The sequence below is a fragment of the Triturus cristatus genome, chromosome 12 (genome assembly GCF_964204655.1).
Source record: "Triturus cristatus chromosome 12, aTriCri1.1, whole genome shotgun sequence".
Lineage (NCBI taxonomy): Eukaryota > Metazoa > Chordata > Amphibia > Caudata > Salamandridae > Triturus > Triturus cristatus.
In genome coordinates, this window is record NC_140595.1 from 299067722 (window position 1) to 299089207 (window position 21486).

Sequence of the window (21486 nt, forward strand, 5' to 3'; positions counted from 1 at the left end):
GTTTGCTCCTGCTCTCACGTTTGGGCACTTAAGATTGGTAACCACGCATAAATCCAAGTCTTATTCTGCTAATTTGCCATTGGTCAAGCCAGAGACCCCGTCTCAGTTGCGGGACCCCGGAGGCCTAATCTTGCACCCCCTTCTGCTGACATCCGAGCTTGCCCACTTGTCTCGGCCGGGGAGACACGCTGCTCTGAGCTCTCCCCGGTTCCCACGCGGACTGCAAAGAACTACAAAGGCCCCCGGGATGCTGTGATGGGAGGGGCGTGGTGTGGCATGGAACACCACCACTGGCATCAAGGCGAGGTGAGCGACAATACAGATACATAAATTAGCGGCGGGCAGCTGTCTGGGTTGGTGGGCTGGGAGGGAGCAATCGGCTGCGCATTCGGGCAGGCAGCATATCCCCCGCTCCCTCTTCCACTCCCTCCTAACCTGGTCAAACTCTACGGGCCAGACTTTTGTAGTTAGGGGAAGAGTGGTCGGCTGCACTTTCAGGCAGCGGTAACAACACCGCCCTCCCTCCTCCTCTGGGGAATAGAGAACGATGAACTGGACCAGGGGGTGCCCACTGAGAGGTACAACAGTCTGGATTAACTTTATCCCTCCGAGTGGTCACTCCGGGCTGAACTTTCAACTCCTACACTTCTCAGTGGCTTGAGACCTTACATCCCACTAAGGAGAGGGGCCCTCCACGCCAACGCTGTACACCACGGGCCAGGGTTGGTGGGAAAGCATTCCTGGCCTGGCCGCAGGGTGCCCCGCCCCAGGGCGAGGTGGATCGGCTGCACGGCTGGGCAGTGAGTATAGACTACCAATCAATCACATGTGGGAGGGGACCAGTGTGGGACCCCTGGAGACCCTGCAAGCATCCTGGCCCTTGCAAATCTTGCATCAATTGGTTTAGGGGGCCAGCTGGGGTTACACCTTCCGCCTCCACCTGCCTGGTGGCACTGAGAGACTCCACGGTACTGGTGCTCATTGTGACTTGACTGGTCTAGACTACCCTTTCTGGCGCTGGGACACTGCAGTGGAGAGGCTCCAGCTGCAACATCCGCTAAGCCCTGGAGATCGGTCCCACACTTGATCCTGTTAATGCATCATAGATTCCCCTGCCCAGGACCCGGATGCCCAAATTGAAGAACTGGAGCGGTGAGGTCCAGGAAGAGCATGCCTCGTACGAAGACTGGAAAGGAATTCTTCTTGGTCCCTGCCAGGGAATTTACAGTTCAATCCATGTGGCTAAATAAAAACGAGCCACTGAGGCTCCACCACACCCCCCGATGGTGCAAGCCCCTGAGAGGCCAAAGGCAAGCCCCCTCACGCAAGCCTTCATGACCAACTTCTTGCAAGAAATTAATGCTAAGATATGCTCCCTCAAATCTGATTTCAAAGCATGTCTCCACAATCTGAAATGCGATGTGGCTGAGATTGGGGGCAGCGTGGACGACCTCGAGCGGACCCTTGATACCTCGAACTGAAGAGCAAGAAGACCTTTGGCGCCAGATGACCACTTTAGAAGAACAAAACAAAGAACTTCAAATCAAACAGGAAAACCTGAGAAATAGGAGTAGGAGGAACAATCTCCGTATTAGAGGAGTCCCTAGGGGCACAGAAGGGCCGGACATCATGGCCTATACAGCGGATCTCATTCAAGCTGTCAGGGGATACGACAACGCCTCTCCACCCACCTTGGACAGGGCCCACCTGGTCGCTGCCCCATGTGGTAGCCCTGGCCTAATACCGGACATCAAACAACAAAGAATATATAGTGAAGAAGGAACAGATTTCTAAAAATATTTTACCTCCTGGATTACCTTAATTAATCGTAGGTGCTTTTACATACTTCTAGCATATTTATTAGCAGTATTTTGCTCAGGGTTACACTTAACACCTTCCGCATGGTTTATACATTTTGCTTAGTGCCACATATAATATTTATATTCATAGAAACAAAACATCAAATTTACTTATACATGTACTTGACCATACACAAACATCCAATACCTAAATAGTTATTATTATATATATATATATATATATATATATATATATATATATATATATCCTATACATATATTCTTTTCACTCTTCTTGTTCTACACAGTCCATTAATGGAGGTAGCCTTATATGTGCACCACAAATCCTTAGTCCATTTATATTCAATATAAAAAAACGAGAGAAAGGGCTCCTCCAATACATCTGTCTGTCAACGCATTTCGGCTTTGTAATTCCAGCCTCTTCAGGACAAACTAAAAACGAGGTGTTGTTGCACCGTCTGTACAATCAAGCGATTTAATCACATGACTTCTCGAAGAGTATCTTCAGGTGCTAGTAGCCGCACGCGGGTCGCTTCAATCACTACACACCCTCATTGGTGGTAGCCAATGCTCCATGTTGTCCCCTGCTCCTCACCAACCGCGGTGCCGCGCCTAAGCGTCGGATGTTTGCACGCTGTACACGTAATTCCACTACTGTTGGATATTCCCCAGGGCCTGGGAGGCCAGAGGCAAGCCCCCTCACAAAAGCCTTCATGACCAACTTCTTGCAAGAAGGCTCTGCTAGGCTCCCTCAAATATGATTTCAAAGCATGTCTCCACAATCTGAAACGCTATGAGGCTGAGATTGGGGGCAGAGTGGAAGACCTTGAGCGGACCCTTGAAACTCAAACGGAAGAGCAAGAGAACCTTTGGCACCGGATGACCGCGCTAGAAGAACAACACATAAAACTTCAAATCAAACAGGAAGACCTGGAAAATTGGGGTAGGAGGAACAATCTTCGTATTAGAGGGGTCCTTAGGGGCGCGGAAGGGCAGGACATCATGGCCTATACAGTAGATCTCCTTCAGGCTGTCAGGGGAGACGACGATGCCTCTCCGTCCACCTTGGGAAGGGCCCAATGGGTCACGACCCCATGTGGTAGCTCTGGCCTATTACCAGAGTAGGAGGCAATCTTCTGAGCCATTAGGGAGAAAACAGACCTGAGCTACGAGGGGCACCGTATTCAAATCTTCAAGGACCTCTCCCTTGTCACACTGCGATGGCGTAGAGATTTCAAACAAGTCACAGATAAGCTGAGAGAGCTGAATTTTAAATACCAATTGGGCCACCCGTTTGCCCTGATCTTTATGTGGGAGGACAGGTGAAAGTCGATACAATCTGTACGAGAACCTCAGCAACTACTTGACCTTTTGGTGGAGACGCGCCCTGCCCCACCAGCCCAGAGGCCCACTGCGTCCAGAATAGACAACTGTGCTGCATTCCAGAAATAAGGTTCAGACGGGGAGCGATTCGTCTCTGCAAGCCAAGCAAGACATCATACAACACTTTCGATCTTTGGATGGTAGCCGGTCGCCGACCCGCTCTCCACGTACCTCCACAGCACCTTCACCTCGCGCATCTTAGTCACTGCAGATGCCTGGGGCCTAGGTGAACGGACCTGACAGCCTCTTTGCCTGCAAACTGAACTGGCATGCTGTGTGCTTTACTCTGTGGGCTATACTGTGAGATTAAGGGGGTGAGTAAGCCAGGCCCTGACATACCTTCTGTGATTCCTGCCTCTCTCCCTCCACAATATGTCTCTCACAGACTTGGCTCAATGAGAACCTGGTTCCCGGGGGGGGGGGGGGGGTTCCCCCTCTCCCCCCTCTCCCCCCCCACTTAGGCATCATGGACTGACCGCCAGACGGGTAGATGGCACCTTGCAACGTGACCGTCTCGGCCCCCTAACCATTCAACTGGTCCCCAAGGGGAGTAACTTCCTTGAAGTGGCCCTGGTCTCTACCACTGGGTCTCTCCAGGACTTGAATGGACTGCTACGGCCCGGTTGGCCTTCTTGTTTTCTTTATTGTTGAAATACCCTCCCCCTCTTTCCTTTCCCCATTCCTGGAACTCTTGGGAGTAGGAAGTATGATGGCTTTGCACTATTGCCTCGCCCCATTATCAGAGTCACATTGCAATACATCACGCAGGACAAGAGAGACTGACGGCAACACCGCCCCCTTTTTCCTTCATGCATTTGTGCACGGCGAACTCCCAATAACATACGCTCCTTATCTTTTGCGGCTGGGGAGGCACTACATAGAACCACTTATTTTTCCCCATATAAAAAAAATGACGCTGCTTGAATTTCTTTTGCTCAATGTAAAAGGCCTAAATGCCCCTAACAGGCGGCGGCAGATCTGGCGCTTCTAACTGATACAAGATGCGGATATTATTTTCCTTCAGGAAACCTAGCTCTTGCGACCAGACACGAGTCGCATGGCACATCCCAAATACCCTATCCAATACTGGGCGTCTTCACTTTCTAAAACGGCTGGGGTGGCTATCTTCATTAAAGCAGGTCTTAGCTTGCAGGAGACTCATCTAACACGAGATCGGGAGTGTTGTTACTTAAAACTCAAATTTCAAATTAATGGCAGATCCCTAACATTGATCAACGTTTACGCCCCCAACCAATCCCAGGATACATACCTTAGGACTCTTCTCAAGCACCTTGCTACAAAAGAGGCGGGTCATATGCCTATTGAGGGAGACTTTAACTTGGTGTGGGATCCCAACTCAATCGCAGCGCGACTACCTTCTAGGTCCCGGGGGCAATGTCCTCAGCATTAAAGAGGGATATCATAGCCTTGGGTCTGACAGACGCCTGGCGCTACAAGGCTCCAGATGCACAAGACTTCACCCTTCTTTCTCATGTCCACCGCTCATACTCCTGCATCGACTTCTTTTTCTTTTTGCAATCACTCATTCGGACCTTTAAGTCAGCGTGTATTTCGGATATCTCTATTTCGGACCACACGCATATTGAGATCTCCCTGGGAGGCATCAGGGCACCCCCCCACTGGCAGCTACCCCCACACATATGGTGCGACCAGGTCCACGTGGCAGAAATACAGCAAACAATTCAAACCTACTTTGAGACAAATGCCTTGCCTGACACCGACCGACACATCTTGTGGGACAGCTTTAAGGCAACCATCCGTGGTACTATCACCTCCCTTGTAATCGCTCTGACACTCATTGGCCCCGTTGACGGAGGCCGGGCTATCCAGGGACATAAAGGCCTTGGAACGACTTGACCATGCGACACCGGTGCGCCAGCACCAGAAACGGCTGGCCTCACTTCGCGGTTAGCTGAGGGCGCTGCGGATTAATAAAGCAGAGCATTCACTTCTTGCCTTGAAGCAAAAATATTATGAAGGTGGTAATAAGGTCGGCTCTTTGTTGGCCAGCCTACTCTGTGCACGTGTTTCTCGTGCCAACATCTCCAAGGTTAAAAACGAGGATGGCTCGTGGGCTACCTTTGAATCTGACAAACAGCGGGCATTTAACAAATTTTTCTCTACCCTATATGAACAAGGTGAAACGTCCCAAGAGGAGATTGGGCCCTTCCTTACCTCTTGCACATGGCAGCCTCTCGACCCCTCCCATGCAAACCATCTTGTGGTCTCATTTAGACTAGAAGAGATCCAAAAGGCTTTGAAAAGCCTTCCGGTAGGTAAGACTCCGGGTCCCAAATGACTTACGGTCCCCTTCTATCGCCTGTTTTTCCCTCAAATTCAAGATATTTAATTCTTTCTCTGACAGTACTAACTTGACCCCTACGATGACTAGGGCCAAGATAGTTCTTAAACCCAAGCCTGGAAAGGACCCAACATTATGCGCATCCTATCGCCCTATCTCTCCCCTCAATATAGTGCCAAGATATATACTAAACTCCTAGCAAACCGATTAGAGACATATCTTCCTATCTTGATGGACCCCGACCAGGTGGGATTCATATTCCATCGCCAAGGGGCAAACGATATCAGACACATAGCCCACCTGGTGGAAAAGGCTCAGCTGCAAAACATCCCAGCATGTCTCCTCTCTCTTGACGCCAAGAAAGCGTTCGATAGGGTGGATTGGGCCTTTCTAAGAACAGTTCTGCAGAAGATTGGGCTTGGCCCGCTCATGGTCTCCTGGATTATGGTGTCTTACGTTTCCAACCCCGGCGTAAATTCTGACTCTTCCCCCCCCCCCCCCCCCCCCAGTTCAGATTCGCAGGGGCACCCAGCAGGGATGCCTGCTATCCCCTCTACTTTTTTGACCATGCAGTAGAACCCTTTTCAATAGCCATCCGTCGATCCGCCACACTCCAGGGTATTCCTTTCGGTGGTGAGGACCATAAGGTTGCATTATTTGCAGACGACCTCCTGCTCACCTTGAACAGTCCCAGAGACTCCCTCCCGGAATATAGTCTCACTCCTCAACATATTTGAGCGCGTCTTGGGCCTCAAAATCAATATAGCAAAATCGCATGTGCTGAACCTAACCCTTCCTCCACAGGAGGTTCTAGAGCTATCCTCCCTCACCCCGTTTCAATGGGCTGCCCACTCAATTCGATATCTGGGCCATAATGTGACTTCCTCGCTGGCGGCTTCGTGGTCTCAAGCTAACTGGCTGGAATGCCGACATTCCGTTAGGGAAGACCTAAGGCGATGGAAATCACTCCCTGCGTCATGGCTAGGTCGACTCAACGCAGTGAAAATGTCTATATTGCCGAAGGTGCTCTACCTCTTTAAAACACTCCCGATGCCTATCCCCAAGCGGATATCGTCAACCTCCAGAGAGAAGTAAATTCCTTCATTTGGGAAAGGGTAGACCACGATTTTCTAGTAGAATCTTAATGCTGCCAAAAGATCCGGGGGGCTTGCCTGTCCTAATTTCCTTGTCTACTATTGGGCGGCACATTTGCTTTACATCTCGGAGTGAGTGGTTCGTGAAAGTGAGAAACATTGGTTTCACATGATAGAGTGGTGGCATGCAGGCCTCTCTGGGACTTGGCCTGGTTGCCGAGGCGCTCACGACCACATAGTGCCTACATTGCAACCCCCACAAGAACTGTCCTTGACATAAGTGATAAACTGGCTGTATTAGCAGGGGTCTCACCTCCTTCCCATCCCCCATTACTCCACTGGCCCAGAACCCCAGCTTTCCTCCAGCCTTACAACCCAACTCCTTTCTAGCTTGGGGAGAAGGGGAGTGTTGCACGATCAGCGATCTCTTTGAGGTCGGAACCTATAAGTCCTTCGACCAGTGTAGACAAGACTTTCACCTTCATGCCACAACGCAATTGCAGTACTACCAGCTTCGACACTGGCTACACATACCCACTGGAATACATGGGGTCACGCGCCAGCGTACCTCCTTCGAGACACTGGTACCTGCCTGACGGCTCACGGATGCTGATCTCACTCACATACCAAGTCCTACAGCACTCCAATTTGCTACTCCTCAATCCTTATCAACTGCAATAGCTCTCAGACACCTCAGATGATATCCCCCTAGAGCAATGGGAACAGCTGTGGCGGGACATTCATAAGACTTGCAAAAGAATTACCCAACGGGAGATGGCTTATGAAGTGGTGACCCTCTGGTATTAAACACCAGCCCGACTCCAAAAGATGTTCCCCACCTCCTCACCCTTGTGCTGGTGCTGTGTTTCCGAAAATAGGCTCTTACATTCACATCTGGTGGTCTTGCCCGATGTTAACCCTTTTCTGGAAGGAGGTGCTGAGCCACATCAAAGACACAGTGGGGTTCCCCATCCAAAACATCCCGCGGGTAACCACTCAAGGGATCCGACCCCAAGCTCTCAAAGGCATGACACACTATGATTGGCATCTAGTCTTACATATGTTGAGGGCAGCCAAACAGGTTATCGCCCTGCATTGGAAGAAACCTTCGACTCCGCCCACATCGCTGTGGCTCACTTGCCTTTGGCACACCATGGCGATGGAGCTCTTAACCAGCTGCAACACATATACTGATGCGTACTTCACACTAGTATGGCAACCCATAATACAGCATTTATCTAAAATAGAGCACTGCTGCTCCAACCCCCCGCGCTTGCGCGCATTGCAGCTCTTTGAAGGCACTCCACCTCCACGAGGGGGCCGCACCCTGACAGTGAAGCAACACACACTGCCTTTGGTGAGAGATACTTCACCAAGCGCCACTCCCATCACTATACTACTCTTATCTCTATTAGCTTCCGCATGTGCGACCACAACAACTATTGGTTACAGCTAGGTCTTAAGCGACAACGCCCTAAGGGCCCTTGCCCTGTTCTTGTCCATCCCTCTTTTCCCATGTTTTCCTCATGTATTCTGTTTTGATGAACACTGGCGGAAATATACTTTTGGGGCGAATCATCCTCTTTTGCTGGGGCCAACAACCCACACCAGTCTCGGTATTCTGTGCAATATCTCAAATGCGCTTGTATGTAGTTTTGGGCCATGGCACCATGGTTTTCCTTGTTTAGTCAGAAGCGTACTTACTGGATCTGCTAGGATGTTATTCGTTTGTGTGGTTGTTAATAGAACTGCATGTTTCATATGTGTGTTCACAGTTATATGGAAACAATAAAACAGATTTAAACATGAAAAATAACAACCAATGAGTCAGTAGTTGTGTTGTTTTTTTGTATAGTGAAAATGGTTTTCCGAAGGCTCAATAAGGTGCATACAAATATAATTAACAGTGGCCCAAACTTCTCTCACACACTTAAAGCAAAGACCTGGCTCGTAAAGTGAGCACCAGGGAGCCGGAGCCATTCACTTGTGGAAGGCCCAGGAAGAAGAAGTTCACAAAACAGGCCTTGAAGTCTTTTTGCTCCAAGAACAAAGGAGCACACAGGGGCCCAAAGGGAAGAGCGAGGTGCACCAAACTTTATGCCAAAGCATCATGAGGAGGAGAGAGGAACAGAGAGCAGGACATGGAAAGGTCATTGCTGTAGGAATTGGCAAGCAGATGAGCTTGGTTCAAATGAGGCTATAAGCCCATAGCAAATAACAGAACATTCCTCTCATCCACATTCAGGTATGAGTGCTCCACTTTGCGGAAATATAATCTTCATTCACTTCACCACAACATTTCAGGGGTGGCCTCTCCGTCCAAATCAGCTGTGGCTTAGAGTGTAAGAAAACAGCAGTGAAGGGCCTGCTTCGTGTCTGCAGAAGCATTTAGAAAGGGCTGGGTTCCTGCAGGAAGTATAGTGTCACGAGAAGAGACGAGGTAACTAGGTGCTACTGGAAAGAGGCCACGTCTGGCTCCAAGGGCAGAGGCCAAGCAGCAGGGACAGTAAAGGAGAAGGCAGCAGGAGCACCAGGCCAGTGGCATAACTTAGGCACCATAGCACCAGCTGTGTGGAAGGGGGGGCAAGCTCCAATGGCCCCCTCAGCACAATACCCTGGCTGGAGAGCTCCTGATTGAGTCCAGAGGAGCCACCGCCACGTATCTTGCAGGAGGGGGGGGGGCTCAAGTTTCTTTACGCCACTGGGTATTACCTGTGTCTCTTACTTCTCAAAGTGTGCTTACTCTGGCGTAACACCAACCTTCCGTGTGGCTCTATCCCTGGTCTTAACCCCTCCCTGCCGACTTGAGGCTACAGCTGATAAGTAATAATTTATGTTACTGTACCCTGCCATCTCGCTCCACAAATTGTTTCTGCTGCTAGTATTAAACAGCGGCACTACCAATGTTGATAGAAATCTATTAAAGCTTAAAAGGTGTTCCAATCCATTGCTGCGCATCATGGCCAGAGGTGTACAGGGACGTTGGCATCATTGTTAGAAATCACAGGAACTTCCATGGGCAGCACTTTTGCCCCCAGCATGGCATGCCTCTATGTCCAACAATTTGAGGATGACTACATCCTCAACCCAAATAACCCATTTCTGAAACATCTGAAAACATGGAAGCGCTACATAGACGACGTGCTGATTGTGTGGAACGGAACAGAGGAAGATGCAACAGAGTTTGTCCAGTGGGTTAACTCTAAAGATAATCACCTTAAGTTCACACATACGATTAACAAGAACCATGCAACATTCCTTGATCTGGACATCACCCTCACTGATGAAGGTTTTGCGACAAAGGTGCATTACAAAACCACTGACAAAAACAGTTTACTCCTCTTTGAGAGCTACCACCCGAGGGCCCTGAGACAAAATCTACCGGTAGGACAGTTCCTTCGAGTCCGGAGGAACTGTTCGAACACAGTAACCTTTGAGGAACAGGTGGAACAACTGGAGAAAAAACTCCTGGAACGTCACTATCCGAAAAAAATGGTGAGAAGAGCAAAAAAAAAAAATTAGCCAGAAACAATCCAAGAGAATCACTATTAGAGGACGTGACAAAAGAAGACACTAAGAGATCAGTTTGTGTTACTACATATACCCCAGCCTCTAACACAGTTCAAAAAAATCATCAGAAAAAAATGGCCCATCCTAAACAGCGCAGGAAATCAGTGGGAATCACCTCTGTTCGCCTTCAAGCGCAACAGGAGGCTTACGCGATGAACTGGTACATGCTAAAATGCCAGCCCCTGAAGGAGAAGAACAGCAGACACTTTGGAGTCAACCACGACCAGTTGGTCATTTTTCCTGTGGTGGTGCACATCCTGCGAGCTTACGACCAACACAAAGGAGGTGGACATAGGCACCGGAAAACCCTGGCAGTTACGAGAATTTAGCAACTGTAACACTGAGAATGTCGTGTACCACTTAAACTGCCCATGCGGCCTTAAATATGTGGGAATGACCACTAGGAAAATAAAGGTCCGCATCAACTAACCCCGGAGCACCATCAGGTGTAAAAAGACCAATAACAAACTGACACGTCACTTCACCGAGAAGAACCATAAGGACACAGACCTCAGGTGGACTATCCTGGAGGTGATGAAAAAACGCAAATTCGATCTGACGAAAGCACTACATGTTAGGGAACAACGATGGGTCTACCGGCTGCGATCCTGGGAGAAGGGACTCAATGATGAGATCCCATGGCTACAGATGGGACGCTAACAACCTGTGACTCTTCCTTCGCAGACAAACACGTGACACCGTACACAGTTTAACATTCCTTGCGAGATACTTCATTTATCTCTGAAACTCTAAACACACTCGTCCTTTTCAGATAACCCACCTTAAAGCGTCACCATGGTGATCCTTTTCATTTGTAAATATACAGTATTATGGTTGTCAGCAGCTTTCTGAGACCATTTAACCAGGCCAATAGTATTTCCCCAAGGTTGGCTGGCCTCATACAGCACACAGATCTTATATTCCGACATACACTTTCTCTGTGTAGGTCCATCCACCAGCAAGCACGCTTTTAGTTACGCTCCTCCAAATGCCGCCCAATTTCAACAAACGGGGATAGTGCGACTACAATTTATTGCTTTTACAAGCGCACATAGTGCCCTCTCCTTTTTCTTTTTTCTTATTTCTCCGTGACTAATGTAACCAAGTACGGGGTTATAATGTAATTTAACCAACGATCTTCATTGTAACCTTTCCAACCAGCCGCGGGGTAACAACTCATTCTCACCTGTACTCTTCAGGTGAAGCATCCCTTTACTCCTAAACATTTGTACATGACATCCGCACCCACACCTGGGCGGTCCCCGACTTCTTCTTGACCCAGCGTGCATGCGCAGCCACTCTCACACTTGGGCGGGTCCCGGCTGTACGTAGACTCGCGTAGCCTTTCCCACAGCTGCAGAGCCACTACGGAAAGGGCGAAACAATCTCCTCCCTCCCACCACTCGAGCATACGCATGTAAGGGCGGACTTAGCTTCAGCGCGGGATACAGAGCATGCGCGGACCTCCGCCATTACCCAACCAGGCATTTTCTTTCTTGCGATCACTCTGCTCATGAGGACATCGGAAATTGCGCACCTGGCGATACTTTCCCAATTTGCCGATCCACTTAACATCAATTAGCGCTTTTGGCCACACACTATATATAGTTCGATGACTTTCTCCTCATTCCCAAATCGGTGAGGAATGGGAGCAGTCACCTAGGAGCAACGCGGGAAACTTTCCTTGAGGCAGTAAGAGTGCGTTTGAATGCAGAATGAGTGTGTATCTGTTTTACAGATCCTTCCATATGTGACTGTAATTGATTGTTTTACGTTATTTTCTTTTGCCCTCAGACCACAATTTCACGGTCTGTGTGTTTTTCTTTACAGGGTTTGACAACAGGGGTTTCCCCTCCCCATCTCCCATGGTGCAAGTAGCTTTGATATTTAGGGTAAGAACAGTGAGATCTTATCTCACTTCATCCTTCTTGGAATCATGTACACATATAGAGTGTCACATGTCACACGAGTAGTCACTCACTTTTAACTGAATCAGTGCATTGTGTTCAGTACCTCACCATGACCAGGGTTTGTTGTTATATGTTCTTCCTTTCAAACTTCTATTACAGACGTGAACTTGGAAGCCATCCAATTGTGGAGAGTGACACAGGTCACACTCGCACAGTGGCATCTTCTTGCCACCAGTTGGTAAGAACGGAGCCCCCCCCTTCTTTACACTAAGATCCTGATGAATGCCCTGGACACACCTGGGCCAACATGGCAGAAACATGTCGACCGCTTACACTACGGTTAGGGGACAATAAATTCCCCATACACCGTTCAATGATTTTAATATCATATAGTTACCAATCACATTAAAAACATAATTTGATAACTATAATGATTTTTACTCGCATTCACTTTCTCACGGGCCCCCACTTAGTTTAGAAGTGCATCCCTGTCGTCCGGTGCATGCCCGCCCTCTATCAAACCAAGGTTTTAGAGTGCGAGGACCGGTCAATGATGAAGCATGACACCAGGTGGTGTATGAGACCAGTCCATCACATTTTGTGAGATGCCTTCACTCACAATATAACCCACACTCCATAGTGGTCATTACACTAGGAGCAACTCTTACTGTGGTTAACATCATTGTTAGAGGTCCAGGTTCATACCAGGGACCTAGTGAATGGAATGCCTCTTCAGGACAGGTGATGAGGCAGGAGATCCAATCACTATTAGTCTAAAGACATTGGGTGAGATGGATTATTATTTGTTGCAGCGCAACAAGACAACTTGCTGCGCTGCAACAAATGCAGAGAGCAGAAATGCGCCATATTTACTAACAAATAGTGCTTTCCTACTCTCTTCCTGTGCTGGCGCACTCAGTGCAGCCTAGCACCAACGCAGCAGGCGCTCTCGCACCATGGTGCAAGAGTGCTTGTGTTACGTGAACAATTGTTTTTGTGCAAAAAGGGACACCTTCCTGCACAAAAACCATCCTTAGAGGCGTTTTCTTCTAAGTGTGCTGTAGAATGCAGCACACTTAGAGGAAAAAACGAGGAGAAATGAAGATACTTCTTGCAACGCCTCTATTGGGAAGGCGTAGCATCTTGATGCATTCCCGGCTTTAGCTGTCTTGGTACATCTGGGAATGTGCCAAAATACATGGATGGATGTGTGGGAATACCCACGCTCCACCCACGTAATGCCTTCCCGGCGTAGAGTAATGAAAGGGAGTGGCTTGCGCAGCCTTGTGTTACTGCAGATTTACCAAACAGCGCAGGGTCACGCAAGGTGGCCTGGCGTGGCATAGTAAATCTGACGTAAGGATTGCGTTGCCCTTGCATCACAGGGCAACATAATGCTCTGATAAATGTGGTCCATTATTTTTACCCCGTAAAAGATTTTCTAGGCCTAGAATAACAAAACTACCTTAATGGTGCTTGTCAGAGGCACTAATCAACATGCCAAAACCTATGTTCAGCCTGCTGATCAAGCAGTGTCTCTATGGAGTAAAACTCCTGCATGAAGCAGGCATGGTGCTTGTACTCCATACAACCAGGCGAGTTCCTCACAGAGCACAACATGCATTTGGACCTGATTCTCAACTGATCCACATTTACAGATTCAGCTTCAGAGGTGCCAGCAGAGGACCTCTCATCCAACTGGTGTTTTGTGTTGTCCACATACGTGCCTGGCCACCTTGAGCTTTCTCAAGAAACCCGGTACAATACTGACATTTGTAGGGCCAGGAGCAAGAGCAGTAAATGCATGGAACAGCCTTGCAGCAGAGGTGGTGGGACAAATCAGTTACACAATTAAAAAATACTTGGAAGGCACACAGGAGCGTATGTAGCAACTAACTTGACTTTGCAGTGTTGTTTCAAGAAAGTGTCACCCACTGGCAAAGTCTCAGGGGTGCTTTCAGTTTTTCACTGACCGTGCCACTTCAGACAAAGACCAGCCATACGCAAATCATCCCTGGTCCTGCTCCAGTCGGATCAGCCCAGCACAACATTGCCAGGCATTGTTCCTTCCAAATGGGATCAAAAGCAACTCTTGACCGATGCATCAGGACAGGAAATGAGCCCCCATCATCTGCCATCTGTCCTAAATGTCAGGATATGTGGCATCTGTCACTAGATCTACCTTGAGCAGGAGAGAGACGTTAGCCAGTTGTTTGTGGTTGGCAGCACGCGGCCGGTTTGGGTTCCGTCTCGCTCAGCTGCGTGATCGCACCACTTCCGCCCTCTCAAGGGCAGCCTTGCTTGCTTCTGCTAGACCATCTTTTCCGATATACTGTAAACAGAAAACTGCACTGAAGCCAGTTCTGAACCACGTGAGGGCGGGTACTATTGGAATAAAGAGGGTTTTGTTATGTGTTGTCAGTCTCTTGTTGGCACTGCAGGTTAAAAGTAAGTTATATAACTATGACTTGGCGGAAGAGAAGTTGTCACGAGGAGGCACCTTACAGCACTACAGATTTTGCACACACTTTTGACCTTAACTTGCATAGCTGGCCCCTTTCTCAACTGCCCTCCCATATTTCTTCCAGTACAGCATGTTCCTGCGATTCCTTAGATAGGCTCCTATAACTGACTTGATGAGGGAGTCAGTTTGCTTTATAACCTTCCTGATGGGAAGATAAAACAGACTGACGGAGTGAATCACTGACCAATCATTCAGCAACCTATTGATCAGTGTGAGTACATCAGTCACTGCATGCTTGTACTGCTCAGCAACTGTATGTAGATCCTCTCTGGCGATCATAAATCATTTGTAATCTTTACGGGGCTTAAAAGCACTATAAACAGGTTGAGCAAAGGCAACTCAAAGGTCGTTCCCTTTGTATGCAAATGTTTGATGAATATATCATGACTTCACATAGGTCTAAGATTGCAGGGGTTATTGTCAATAATTGTTTATGGAGTCCGGGATCCCTCTCGCTTGACAGCCAAAAGATTCCAGAATCCAATAGGGGGCCAATTCTGCAGAGCTGGCCCGCTGCAGTGATCTATTTAGGAGTTTCCTAAGTAGTTTACCAATAGGATGCAGCCTCTCCTGAATGTGGCAGTGCACCTCGGGATTAAGAAGACATAACCATCTTAATCCCCAAAAATACTGATCGGGCTCCTGGTTGTTCTCAGAATTGAGTTAGAGCCCAAAAATAGTCCAGCAGTGGCACACGCATTCAGTAAAATAACTGTCCTGTCACATCTTGCAGAACATGATTTGTCACAGGTGAGAAGATCCCGAGAGAAAACGCAAGATGTACAATGTTCTCTGAGAACAACCTCAGAATTTGGAACACAATTCCATTGGATTAAAAACTGTGCTAAAATCTCTTTGATTCCAGCAAGTTACAAAATCCTGCCTATGACCCCAGTTCTATCCCTCTGCCCCTTATGTAACATTGTGTATTTCGCTAGTTTCCCATTGTGAGCCCCATTGACCAGTCTTTCGAAATATCAAGGCATGCGATGATGGTGCATTACAACACTATAGATAAGTATTGTGGAGCGTGTGACTCCTTGCAGGTTTCTTCATGCTCCTGGCATGACTGTTTGCACATATCCATCTTGTGAGCCGTGTGCCCTCCAGACAGACTCCCCTTACAATGTATTGGTATGTAACTCCCTCCTATTGTCATTGTAACCAAAAGCTATATCCCTCCTGTGATCAGTTTGACTTCTTAGAATGGTAACTCCTCACAGAGGACCTGATTGTGAGTCGTGTGGAGTGGTATTTCCACAGGAGATACCTCCCTGCACGTTTGCAAATTGACTGAGTATGGGCTTGCTCTGTTTGTGTTTCCACTTACAAATTCCACCGGTAAAGGCACTTAGAATTTGGGCACATGCGAATTTTGGAATCATATGCGGGAAAGGGCATCGTAATTTCGGTAAACACACATTATCCCCCATTCGAGGCCTGAAAAATTGCATATACACGGGTAGGAATACCGAATGGAAAGTGTAAATGTAAGGCCTCTATTTCCACGCCCCTTTCCACGCAACTCATAGTCAAGCCCACAATGATTTACTGCGATGTATGTGACTGTCTAACAAGGTGTCCTCTTGTGGAGAGTGATCCTTTCCTACACAGAAACGAATTGCACCTCTTTGAACAGGGAGGGCCCAGTATACAATCATGTGAAATTTTGGAGCGCAAATAACAAAATCTCACCATTGTGGATTATAGCAGCATCACAAATATTGGAATGTTGTGCTCTTAATTGGAATTGCCTCACTCAGAAGCTCCGCAGATATGGTGGAATTGCATGTCAAGCACATTGGGATGAGATTTCAGTGTTCCTGTGTACAAGTACATTTACACTTGTCAAAGGCATCAGTACATGCATTTTTAGGAATTGGAACAGGGAAGGAACACCCCATAAATTGGATGGGGGTATGAGAAGAGGTTTCTCCAGGGAGAAATGGCGTTTGCTTTTGAGGAAAAAAAAATATATATTGTGAAGTGCAATTGATCGTCTACTTTGCAATTGCCCATGTAGGAAGTACTACTTCTAAAGTAACCTACGTAGGCTGGTTCGCATTTTGAGGTCTCTGTTGTTCCCTCCCCCGTCCCCCCCATTAACTGTACACGCCAAAGTTCTGATTTCGAGAGTACCCATCACTCGAGGGGTGTGTGGAAGGGTCGATATAACGGGATTTACAAGTGGGACCGCTAAGTTCCCTTGCGAAATGAGGAATTACTGAGGGAATCAGTATCTCTGGTCCTGATTCTCCCAGTAATTCTTGATTTTCTCCAGAGTTTGACCCCGCGACGTTATCCTCGGGGTGAAAACGCTGCATATCCAGGAATCCCAATTTGGCCTGTAACTATGGATTCCTGGGGACCTCTTAATGAGGCCCTGGGTGCCTAGGATTACACCACGGACCCTATCGCCAGTGCAGGGCGCTAAGTAAAGGCACTACCGGCTCGAGTTGCTCCATTAGATGTTCTGACCGACCCAAAGGGGTATTGTTGTGGTAATCAAAGGTAAACCCAGTTATAGCCGTGGCCATGAACAAGAGTTTTCTTGGGGTAAATCCAGGAAGAATCTTGTGAAGAACCTTCAATGAAAAAGGTGGTTTTAATCTTGAATTTTGATGCGAGATAAGATAAAATGGTAACACCTAGATTCTATGCATATGAAGCCCGAAGACTCCTCTCGGTGCACTCTTCCTGTCACGGTGACTGTTTCTTCCGTCTCTGCAGGTGATCCAGTTCACGGACCTCAGGCGGCTGTCTCTGAGCCTGGTGACGGAGGTGACTGACCGCAGCCTGCTGACCTTTGCCGCTGCTTGCCGCTCGCTCGAGCGGCTGTCGCTGAGCCACTGCCTCCGGGTCAGCGACGAAGGGTTTCAGGCAGCTTCCCGCTACCTGAGGAGACTTCAGCACCTCAACCTATCCGGCTGCAACCAGCTGACAGACCTGTGAGTAATGACCTGCGCGGGATTTTTTTTCCAAGCTGTGACCTTGGGCAGTGGGATGCTTGCGTCATCTCTGCAGCCGAGCAGGTTAGGTTGAGGCTGTCTTCTGTGTGGTGCGCGTTTCAATGTAAGAGTGTGTTTTAGAACACAGACTGCCACCGATTCTTTCTCCTATGCATGAGGCCGTATTTGCTTCAAATTGTAACAGCTCAACGTCGTGTTGACACTTCTTTTTAAAGAACAGTTTCAGACTTGTGTTCGATCTGCTGGCTTTAGCTCTGACTTGCCACTTTGGGGTGAGGAGTTTCTGTGACTGTTGGGGAGTTGGGTCTTTCTCATACGAGGGCAGGCTGATCCAGTGCATATCTAGTTAGGATGCCGGCATTTTACTGGTGGCGTTGGGAGGCTGCGACATCCTAAAGGGTGAATGCTTAGATACAGGTTAGATCTCTGCCTGCTCCTGGTGTTTACTCTTTTGGGGGGGAGCATCAGGTTGCTGTCTGTGTGTTATATCTATTTTTGTTCAAACTAACCTTTCTTTTCTGGGGTCCTGTTTCTACGTTTCAGGACTGTGGTTTGATGTGGGCCTCCGCAAAATTGCAGAAACTGATGCGGACTATGTGTCAAATTGTGGGCACCCTCCTCTTTTGAGGCACACACTTTTATAGTACTTTGGGGGGTTTACTTGTCTTTGTGCAAGCTCTTGCACATTTATTATCAGTGTGAGAAGTTGGCCTGGCATATGCTGGTCACTAGTTAAAGTGGCCACCTTGCACCAGTCCAATTCGACTCTTATGGTAGATAGGTTTAAGACAACCTTTTAAAGAAAACTATCCTAGTGGTAGCTGTGGAGAGCAGCCTTCAGGCTAAGTCTCAGAGGAATGTAAAGCAGCTTGTTTTACCTTATAATCTCTTGAATTACCAAATGAAAGGACACCACACAGGTATATATATCAAATATATATGTATTTATTACTAGACACACTCTAATAATCTCTTTATGAGATGAGAAGCCAGGAACACATTCAAATATCAACGTTTCACAAGAAGTTAAGCACAAATATGGCTGGAGCCCTAGGGGCGTACCAGACCATATTCTAAAAAAATGGGTTAAGAAAGTCGACTTGCAAAATGACAAGGCCTAGGGCCTGTAGAATCGCTGGGGCTTCACTACTGCAGTGAAAGCAGGTAAGTAACAGACCCACGGGAGACGCATGCAGCGTGTGAACACAGCCGCGGGTTCCCTATTGATTATAATGGAGCAAGTCGCGGTTTGATTTTTAAAGTTTTAGGGTACTTCGAGGAAGTCTACAAGCAAGCCACTTACAAGGTAAGTAATTCGAGGGCCAACACACACTAGGGCACCGGAGTGCACGAGTTACCTCACCCAGGGAAGCCGGGTGCATAGGTGTCTTTTGGTGTCGGGTCGCATCGCTGTTTTCTATGGAGACCAAAGAAGACTTGCTGCTTGCGTTGACTGAAGAAGTGTCCGGTGGAATCCAAGGGTGGATTCGAGATGCAGATGACCTGAAAATTGAAGGGACAGTGTTCAAAGTCACTTGCCAGTGACCGGTGGCCAGGAAGATGGCTGACCACAGATGTCGAGTGATTTCAGGTCGTCGATGGGGTTTTGACTCTTCGCTCACAAGGTCCAGGAGAGATAAACGATGACCAGCAGCTGGATTCGGAGTGTCCCATGACGTCTGCAGCTGACTGCGGTGTCGGCAACCGGATTGGATCCAACAAGCCTTGGCAACTGCAAGCCTTGTGGAAATCGAAGAAGGTCAGCGTTGCAGACCAGCAAGGTCTGAGGGACTCACCCAGCGAGGGTGAGTGAGGGCAGGCCTGGAGCAACCAGGGGAGTCCTTTTAGTCGATAAGAAAGTCTTCGGCGGACCCACAAGCCAACGGGCAAGGGATCGCGAAGACGCCTCTTGAGGAAATGCTTCACAGGAGCTCACGGTCACTCGGGACAGGGTAGGCCTCTGATTTTCGCTGCAAAACCTGCTGGAGGCTTGGGCCACAAATGGTCCAATGCACAAGTTCGTAGAACGTCGTGAAGGGGTTGCACTCGACAATAGTGCACGGTACCCGGGTATTGCTGTTTCTCGTCACTCGTGGGGTCCACTCGCATCAGCTCTGCTGGGGACTCACAATGGCCGTCGAGAAGTCAGGAAATCTACTTCCGGGGCTACAGTGACTTTGAACTCCGGCAGGAGCGGGAAGGTTTGCGACCGTTGATTAGGTTTTTGGTGCCTGCCAAGCAGGGAAGTAACTCCTTGATTCCAAGGGAGATTCTTCTGTCTTACAAAGGTAGTGGAACGTCGAAGGGCCAGGATTCTTCTTTGTAGAGCGGCGTCCAGGGTTATCTGTTTTGCAATTGCAAAGTTTGCTATCTTATACTGAAGATAGGGGAGGGACTAGCTCTATGACCACTCCTCTGGGAGAGTCAGGGTAGGGGGTGGTTACACCCACTTCCCTTTGTCCAGTTTCGCGCCAGAGCAGGGACAGGTAGCCCCTGAACCGGTTTGAGCTGGCATATGCACAGAGGAGCCTACTGCTCCCCCAGTGCAGGACTTCAAAGCACTCTAGAAGTGCACCCACCCAGCTCCAATACACTAAATCCTGTCTGGAAGGTGGTGACACCTCCCTGTGACAGGATGCCTATTGTTGGGCCTCCTCCACTGCGAGTTTCAGTCAGCATCAGGAGGACAGCCCAGTGTCTGTGCTGGCGGCATCCATTTTGTGATGCCAGGGCTCTTTCAGATTTCTGTCGTTTTACTACAGTGGGTACATGTCGTCCCCTCTAGAAGGGTGGGATCATGCTCCCACATCATGGACTGATGTGGGGGTATGATTCCAAGTTGTTTGACACCAATCACGACATGTTTTGATGCAGTCATTCAAAGTTAGCATTATAATGCACTTAAGAGTATATGGTTTAACCGCATCCACAAACAGCCATAGAGAATAGACTCTGGTAGCTGCAGAGGGGCCCTGCTCATGCAGAGGCACCCCCTCGTATTGTAAACCAAGCACCCTGCCCTCAGGATTGATAGGGCCTTCAATAGGGGTGGCATATCTCAGTGAGGAGTGCTAACACTACCTCACCCAGGCTGCAGTAGCAGGCCAGTGGTGTCAGATTGAGAATGCTTCCCAGGGGTGGCATAATACATGCTGCAGCCCCTGGTAGGCCTGTGAAGTGCCTATGCCCTAGGTACCTAAGGTACCACAGTATCCAATCACTAGTGCATCTAGTATGCACACCATGTCATTTAAGGGAGAAAGCAGATAGGCTGGGGTCCTGGATAGCAGGATTCCAGCCAGACTAGTCAAAAACCATTCAAACACCAGGAAAAAAGTGGGGGCAACCATGCAGTCAGATTCCACCTTCCTACAATCCGGAAGTGGGACATAAAACAGAATTTGGAGAGGGTTTAATATGAAGTAAATCTAAAAAGTTGCACTCCCTGACATTTGCTTCTTATTTGGGAATGCAATGTATGATTTCTTTTCTGTTTTTCGGTACAGGTTTGGGGTCTGTGTTGCAAGGGGTTGACTCCATAGTTTCGATCTGTGCTCCTGTTTCTATGCCAGCGTTTGTTTTCAGGTTCTATGTCAATAGGCAAGTTCGGTTTGCCATCTGAAGTGCTGTTTTTTTACGTGTGTTAAAAAAAGAAGTGATGAATGGAATCTTGAATTAATCTCAGCCACTGGCAATCACGGTTTCCTCCACCATGCCACCTCAGTTTGGACCCAGCCATATGCAAATCAGCCTTGACCCTGCTCCACCTGGGAACAGTCCAGCCCAAACTGCCAGGTCATGACTTCCCTTAACAGGAATACAAGCAACCCATGACAGGTTTTGCCCTTATGCATTCATAAGCCAGGTATAGCTTGATTCCAGTGGCACAGTGA

General features: G+C 48.4%; 1 protein-coding gene across 2 annotated transcripts in view; it reads left to right on the forward strand.

The window, feature by feature from the left end:
* LOC146775922 (uncharacterized) overlaps positions 1 to 21486 on the forward strand; it is an 82375-nt gene that overhangs the window by 46569 nt on the left and 14320 nt on the right. For both annotated transcript variants that reach the window (XM_085637640.1, XM_085637641.1), the window contains exon 6: positions 17355 to 17572. In XM_085637640.1, the coding sequence (XP_085493766.1) occupies positions 17355 to 17572 (218 nt within the window). The remainder of the gene's footprint in view (positions 1 to 17354; positions 17573 to 21486) is intronic.